This window comes from Ochlerotatus camptorhynchus, unplaced genomic scaffold, assembly GCF_037179485.1.
Source record: "Ochlerotatus camptorhynchus isolate MF236.1 unplaced genomic scaffold, CSIRO-AGI_Acam_v1.1 ptg000268l, whole genome shotgun sequence".
In the NCBI taxonomy this organism is placed as follows: domain Eukaryota; kingdom Metazoa; phylum Arthropoda; class Insecta; order Diptera; family Culicidae; genus Ochlerotatus; species Ochlerotatus camptorhynchus.
Genome location: NW_027040758.1, coordinates 825038 through 833226, shown reverse-complemented (window position 1 = coordinate 833226; position 8189 = coordinate 825038). Strand labels below are relative to the sequence as shown.

General features: G+C 39.5%; 1 protein-coding gene across 4 annotated transcripts in view; it reads right to left on the bottom strand.

Moving 5' to 3' along the window:
- Positions 1-84: 84 nt before the first annotated feature.
- The window catches only part of LOC135705511 (anoctamin-5), an 85478-nt gene continuing 77373 nt past the window's right edge, over positions 85-8189 (bottom strand). For all 4 annotated transcript variants that reach the window (XM_065227279.1, XM_065227278.1, XM_065227280.1 and 1 more), the window contains one exon: positions 85-1044. In XM_065227279.1, coding sequence (XP_065083351.1) covers positions 406-1044 — 639 coding nt within the window. In that variant the 3' untranslated portion in view covers positions 85-405. The remainder of the gene's footprint in view (positions 1045-8189) is intronic.

Here is an 8189-nt window from a genome sequence, read left to right as displayed (position 1 = left end):
CTGAAAAAACGTGACTGCATGCCCGAGGAAGTGGGATCAGATTTCTTTAACTCTAGGAAAATAGTCCACAAGCCACAAGCAGCATTTCGAGAATGTAAAATTGAAAATATTATTTATTGGTTGGCTTTTCCTAGTAATAAATAAGTGCTGTTTGTATGTTTGCTCCTTTGTTTGTTCATGCAGTATGATTTTGTTTATCCTTATAAAATTGTTCTTCCTAACACTAGGTAATATAGTTCGGGTTTTGCGCGAAATTGGCATTCCTTCTTCCAAGTGGTAAAGCTTCGCAAAACGAAACGACACGACATCAAAATAATGAAAAAGGCATATCAGTAGGTCCTCTTCTTCTGTTGTGTTTTGTAGATAGTTCGAAAATAGAAAAGTTCAACTTATTCTAGGTAACTGCTAAACCCGCGACGTGACAATCTCGCACTCCTGGAAGCGGCTGTGATTGAATGGGTCGTTCGTTCCTCCATTCGGGGCGGGCCTTCTCCGGACGAAATTCTCATCGTCGCAGCCTTCGTCTTCCGTCAGGCTAACCGTGGTGCCGTACTCGTCCAGGCTGCTCTGCCGTTTAACCAACGATCCGTTTCGTCGTTTCAGCGTGTCACCGCACTTCCGTTGCCGCGTCTTCTGCTTCTCCTGCTGGATGATGAACTCGTTGGTCATATACTGTTCCCGTTTGATCTGATCCTGTAGACGGCCGGGCGTGTCCGGGATGGCCCATGCCACCACGATCTGCACGAAACTGACCACGTTCTGGTAGATGACGACGAAGGCCAGCCGGATCGCCAGGATGTGCCAGTAGATCAGAGGACGCTTGTAGGGACGGTCGGCTCCCGGCGGATTCCGGTACTCGTGGTAGCGACAGATGGTGACGTTGTCGAATTTGGACGCGATCGGTGCGGCACCGGGCTCGAAGTCGCTCACGTTGAAGTACGCCAGGGTGTGGTTCAGGTAACCTCGGTCGGTTTTGTCCGCGCTGACGACGTACATGTACACCAGCCGGGGGATGAAGTTGGACGAGAACGCGATGATGAATGCCTAATGGAGGGGAGAGAGAAAGGCGGGACAAGGTGAGTGGTGTTTGTTTTTTTTTTTAGTTTTGTACTGGAACAGTTGTATTAACTTCTTTGCATAAGAAGCACATTTGCTTCATTCCTTCGTAGAAAATTTTTCGTCCTACTAGACGCTGATGGTTTAGACCGAAATTTTAATATGGCAACTGTTGCGTTCTGGTTTGATTGACTTTTTTAAAAACCTACATTTAAGATCTTTGAAAATCTTGGTCGCATTTGAACACTTTAAGAGTTCCGTGAACGACCCTGAAGTTTTCTTAACATTCCTCAACTATACGGTACTTCCCTGAAGCTCACGGAACTTTTCTTATTTTTTCAAAAATTCTCTGAAGATCAAGGCAAGAAAAGAAACTCTCGAAACTCCGCTGATCATCTAAGAATAGTCAAGGTGTTCTCTGAACTTCCTTGAAAACCTAGGAATAGTTAAATATTTCTCGGACCGTCCCAGAAGTACTTCATACAAATTCCGAGAACTTCCTAGAAAATGATAAAAGTTCAAAAAAAAATCGAAAATTTCTCGAAAATTCCGAGAAGTTATCAGAATTTTCGAGAGATCTCACAATTTCCGAGATCTTTTCTAAAAATCCTAGAACCCAGAAAGTCCTAAAAGTTCTCAAAAGGTAAAAAATAGAGAACTTTCCAGAAGTTCTGGTAACTACTCAGAAGTTCCGGGGATTTCCCATAAATTTCGAAAACTTCACAGAAGATCAAACAACAACTTTCAGAAATTCGAAAAACTTCCTAGAAGGTCTTCCATAGCTTTCCAGAATTTTCGAGAGCTTCCCATAAGTTCCGAGAGTCTGAGATCTTTCCAAAAACAAAATCTATGCATTTACAACAAATTCCGAAAGCTTCCCGAAAATTCCGAGAGCTTTCCAGAAGTTCCATACTCTTTTCGGAAGATTGAAGAACTCCGCAGAAATTCGGAGAACTTTTCCAGAAGATGCGAGAACTTCCCGTCAGTTTCAAGAGCTTTCCAGAAATTCCGACAACCTCTTCGAAGGTTTGCAAATTTCCCAGAAGATCTAAGAACTTCTCAGAAATTCAAAAAAAAAATAAGAGAACTTTCCAGAAATTCTGGTAACTGCTCAGAAGTTCTGAAAACTGCAGAAAAAATCCGGGAACTTTCCAGAAATTTCTAGAACTTCACAGAAGATCCAATAACTTTCGATAAGTGATATGTACTTTTCACAAATTCCATGTACTACTAGATCTAGATCTTCTAGATCTCGGAACGTCCCAGGAGATACTGGAACTTTCTAGCAGATCCGATAACTTCCCAGAATTTCCTAGAACTTTCCCAAAAATCCTATAATCAGAACTTCTCTTAAATTCTAAAAACTTGCAAGAAGATCCAAGTACTTCCCAGCAATTCTGAGAACTACGCCAGAAGATGCGACAACTTCCCAAAAAATTCAAAAACTTCCCATCAGTTTCGAGAGCGTTCCAGAAATTCCGAGAACCTCTTAGAAGATTTGCGAATTTTCCACAATATCTGAGAACTTCTCCAAAATTCCAAATATATTAAAGAACTTTCCAGAAGTTCCGTCAAGTACTCAGAAGTTCTGGGAACATCCCATCAATTTTTAGAACTTCTCAGAAGATCCAACAACTTCCCAGAAGTTCTGTGTACTTCTCACAAATTCCAAGTACTACTAGATCTAGATCTTCTAGATATCAGGACGTCCCAGAAATTCCGAGAGTTTCCCAGGAGACTGTAGAACTTCCTAGCAGATCCGAGAACCTCCCCAAAAGATGTCAGAATTCCTCAGAAATTCCAAAACTTCATAGAAGATCTAAGTACGTCCCAACAATTGTTAGAGCTTTCCAGAATTTTCGAGAGCTACCCATAAATTCAGAAAATTTCTCAGAAGATAGGAGAACTTCAATAAAAAAAAAATCCGTGCACTTACAATAAATCCCGAAACCTCCCCAAAAATTCTAAGAGCTTTCCAGAAGTTCCAAAAAACTTTTCAGAAGATTCAAGAACTTCGCAGAAATTCCTAGAACTTTTCCAGAAGATGGGAGAATATCGCATCAGTTCCGCGAGCTTTCCAGACTTTCCGAAAGCTTGCCAGAAATATTAGAGAGCTTTCCAGAAGTTCCGCAACTACTCAGAAGTTCCGGGAACTTCCCATCAACTTCGAGAGCTTCACAGAAGAAGTAACAACTTCCCAGAAGCCCTGTGTACTTTTCACAAATGCCAAGTACTACTAGATCTAGATCTTCTAGATCTCAGAACGTCCCAAAAATTCCGAGAGTTATCCAGGAGACCCTCGAATTTCCTAGCAGATTCGATAACTTCACAGAAATTCCTAGAACTTTACGAAAAACCCTATAATCAGAACTTCTATGAAAATATCAAACTTCCTAGAAGATCAAGTACTTCCCAGCAATGCTGAGAGCTTTCCAGAATTCCGAGAATTTCTAAGAGATCAGAGATCTACCCAAAAAAAAAACCGCGCATTTACAAAAAATTCCGAAAATTAACCAAAAATTCGGAGAGCTTCCCAGAAGTTCCATAAACTTTTCAGAAGATTCAAGAACTTCGCGGAAATTCTGAGAACTTCCCATCAGTTTCGAAAGCTTTCCAGAATTTCCGGAAGATTGCCAGAAATTCCGAGAACCTTTAAGAAGATTTACAAATTTCCCAGAATATCGGAGAACTTCTCAAAAATTCCAAAAATATTAGAGAACTTTCCAGAAGTTCCGGTGACTACTCAGAAGTTCTGGGAACTGCACAGAAGCAAATCCGATAACTTCCCAGAAATTCCTAGAACTTCCTAGAAGATCCAAGTACTTCCCAGCAAATTTGAGAGCTTTTTAGAATTCCGAGAATGTCTCCGCGCATTAACAACAAATTCCGAACATTACCTAAAAATTGGATGAGCTTCCCAGAAGTTCCATAATTTTTTCAGAATATTCAAGAACTTCGCAGAAATTCCGAGAACTTCCCATCAGTTCCGAAAGCTTTCCAGAAGTTCCGAGAACCTTTTAGAAGATTTGCGGTTTTCCCAGAATATCGGAGAATTTCTCAAAAATTCCAAAAATATTAGAGAACATTCCTGAAGTTTCGGTAAATACTCAGAACATCTTGGAACTTCCCATAAATTTTTAGAACTTCTCAGAAGATCCAACACCTTTCCAAAAGTTCTGTATACTTCTCACAAATTCCAAGTACTACTAGATCTAAATCTTCTACATCTCGGAACGTCCCAGAAATTCCGACAGTTTCCCAGGAGACCCTCGAATTTCCTAGAAGATTCGATAACTCCCCAAAAGTTCCTAGAAATTTCCGAAAAACCCTATAATCAGAACTTCTCCGAAATTATAAAAACTTCCTAGAAGATCAAATACTTCCCAGCAACTCTGAGAGCTTTCTGGAATTCCGTGATTTTCTCAGAAGATCTGAGATCTTCCAAAAAAAAACGGTCATTTACAACAAATTCCGAAATTTACCCAAAAATTCGGAGAGCTTCTCAGAAGTTCTATAAACTTTTCAGAAGATTCAATAACTTCGCAGAAACTTCGAGAACTTTCAATCGTAAGCTTTCCAGAATTTCCGGAATATCGCCAGAAATTCCAAGAACCTCTTAGAAGATTTGCAAATTTCCCAGAATATCGGAGAATTTCTCAAAAATTCCAAAAAATATTAGAGAACTTTCTAGAAGTTCCGGTAACTACTCAGAACATCTTGGAACTCCGCATACATTTTTAGAACTTTTCAGAAGATCTAACAACTTCCCAGAAGTTCTGTGTACTTCTCACAAATGCCAAGTACTACTAGATAACTTCCCAGAAATTCCTAGAACTCTTCTCTGAAATTATACAAACTCTCTAGAAGATCCAAGTATTTCCCAGAAATTCTGAGAGCTTTCCAGAATTCCGAGAATTTCTCAGAAGATCTGAGATCTTCCCCAAAAAATCCGCGCATTTACAACAAATTCCGAAAATTACCCAAAAATTCAAGAACTTTACCGAAATTCCGAGAACTTCCCATCAGTTCCGAAAGTTTTCCAGAATTTCCGGAAGATTTCCAGAATATTCGAGAACCTCTTAGAAGATTTGCGAATTTCCCAGAATATCGGAGAACTTCTCCAAAATTCCAAAATATTAGAGAACTTTCTAGAAGTTCCGGTAACTTCTCAGAAGTTATGGGAACTTCACATACGTTTTTAGAACTTCTCAGAAGATCCAACAACTTTCCAGAGGTTCTGTGACTTCTCACAAATGCCAAGTACTACTAGATCTAGATCTTCTAGATCTCGGAACGTCCCATAAATTCCGAAAGTTTTCCAGGAGACCCTTGAATTTCCTAGTAGATTCGATAACTTCCCAGAAATTCCTAGAATTTTCCAAAAAATCCTATAATCAGATCTTCTTTGAAATTTTAAGAAACTTTCTAGAAGATCCAAGTACTTCCCAGCAATTCTGAGAGCTTTCCAGAATTCCGAGAATTTATCAGAAGATCTGAGATCTTCCAAAAAAACATCCGCGCATTTAGTAAAAATTCCGAAAATTACCCACAAATTCGAAGAGCTTCCCAGAAGTTCCATAAACTTTTCAGAAGATTCAACAACTTCGCACAAATTCCGAGAACTTCCCATCAGTTCCGAAAGCTTTCCAGAATTTCCGGAAGATTTCCAGAAATTCCGAGAGCCTTTTAGAAGATTTGGGAATTTCCCAGAATACCGGAGAATTTCTCAAAAGTTCCAAAAATATTAGAGCACTTTCTAGAAGTTCCGGTAACTACTCAGAAGTTCTGGAAATTTCACAAAAGTCTCGGGAACCCCCAGGAGACCCTCGAACTTTCTAGCAGATCCGATAACTTCCCAGAAACTCCAAGAACTTTCCAAAAAATCCTATCATCAGAACTTCTCTAGAAATTCTAAAAATTTTCCTAGAAGATCCAACTACTTCCCAGCAAAGCTGACAGCTTTCCAGAATTTTTGAAAGCTTTCCATAAGTTCCGAGCACTTCTCAGAAGATCTGAGAAAATCCCAAAAAAATCCGAACATTTCCAACAAATTTCGAAAACTTCCCAAAAATTCCGAGAGCTTTCCAGAAGTTTCAAAAAGCTTTTCAGAATATTCAAGAGTTTCACATAAGTTCCGAGAACATCCCCAGAAGATGCGTGAGCTTCCCAAAAATTTCGAAAACTTCCCATCAGTTCCGAGAGTGCTCCAGAACTTCCGAACGATTGTCAGAAATTTCGAGAATCTCTTAGAAGATTTGCGAATTTCCCAGAATTTACTAGAAATTCCAAAACTTTCCAGAAGTTCCGGTAACTACTCAGAAGTTCTGAGAACTGCACAGAAGTTCCGGGGACTTACCATACATTTTGAGAACTTCACAGAAGATCCAACAACTTCCCAAAAGTTCTGTGTACTTCTCTTACATTCCAAGTATTACTAGATCTAGATCTTCTAGATCTCGGAACGTCCCGGAAATTCCGAGAGTTTCCCAGAGGACTCTCGAACTTCCGCAAACATTCGAGTATTTCCCAGAAGATCTCAGAACTTCTCAGAAATTCCAAAAATTTCCTAGAAGATCCAAATACCCAGTAATTCTGGGAGTTTTTCAGAATTTTTTAGAGCTTCCCATAAGTTCCGAGAATTTCTCAGAAGATGTGAGATCTTCGCAAAAAAAATCTGAGCATTTCCAACTAATTTCGATAACTTCCCAAAAACTCCGACAGCTTTCCAGAAGTTCAAAAAAACTTTCCAGAAGATTCAAGAACTTCACAGAAATTCCGAGAACATACCAAGTAACAATTTTGGTTTTATGAGGGTTCTGTAGACTATGATTTAGACTTGAAGAATGCTATAAAACCGCGATAAAACCTGCAATGTTACTTGGGATCCCTAAAAGATACGATAGCTTTCCAAAAATTTTAGTTCCGAAAGTGTTTCAGAATTTCCGAACGATTGTCAGAAATTTCGAGAATCTTTTAGAAGATTTGCAAATGTCCCAGAATATGTGAAAACTAATTAAAAATTTCCAAAATTTTCCAGAAGTTCCGGTAACTACTGAGAAGTTCACAGACTTACCATAAATTTCGAGAACATCACAGATGAACCAACAACTTCCCAGAAGTTCTGTGTACTCCTCTTAAATTCTTCTAGATCTCGGAACGTCCCGGTAATTCCGAGAGTTTCCCAGAAGACTCTCGAACTTCATAGCAGATCCGAGAACTTCCCCAAACATTCGAGTATTTCCCAGAAGATCTCAGAACTTCTCAGAACTTCCTAGCAAATCGGAGAGCTTTCCAGAATTTTCGAGAGCTTCCCATAAGTTCCGATAATTTCTCAGAAGATCTGAGATCTTCCCAAAAAAATTCGTGCATTTCCAACTAATTCCGAAAACTTCCCAAAAATTCGGAGAGCTTTCCAGAAGTTCCATAAGAATTCAGAAGATTGAAGAAGTTCGTAGAAATTCTGAGAACTTCCCTAGAAGATGAGCGAGCTTTCGAAAAATTTCAGTTCCGAGAGTGTTCCAGAATTTCCGAACGGTTGTCAGAAATTTCGAGAACCTCTTAGAAGTTTTGCAAATGTCCCAGAATATCCGAAAACTCTAGATAGAGCTGGAATTGAGGCCTAACAGCTTTTGTAAGCAATGACTTCTCTTGATGATTTCTTGAAATTAAATGCTTGAGCACGCAAACCAACGTCTTCATCGCGTAGGGAAAGACTTTCCCTATCCGATGGTTATGTTGGTTTCCGTGGGCGTGCCTTGAATTCCTAGAAATCATCGATAGAAGTCATTGTTTACAAAAGCTGTTACGCACTAATTCCAGATCTATCTAGAACTTCTTAAAAATTCCAGAACTTTCCAGAAGTTCCGGTAACTACTCAGAAGTTCTGGGAACTGCACAGAAGTTCCGGGGACTTACCATAAATTTCGAGAACTTCACAGAAGATACAACAACTTCTCAGAAATTCTGTGTACTTCTCTTAAATTCCACAAGTACTACTAGATCTTTGGAACGTCCTGGAAATTCCGAGAGTTTCCCAGGAGACTCTAGAACTTCCTAGCAGATCCGAGAACTTCCCCAAACATTCGAGTATTTCCCAGAAGATCTCAGAACTTCTCAGAAATTCCAAAAAAATC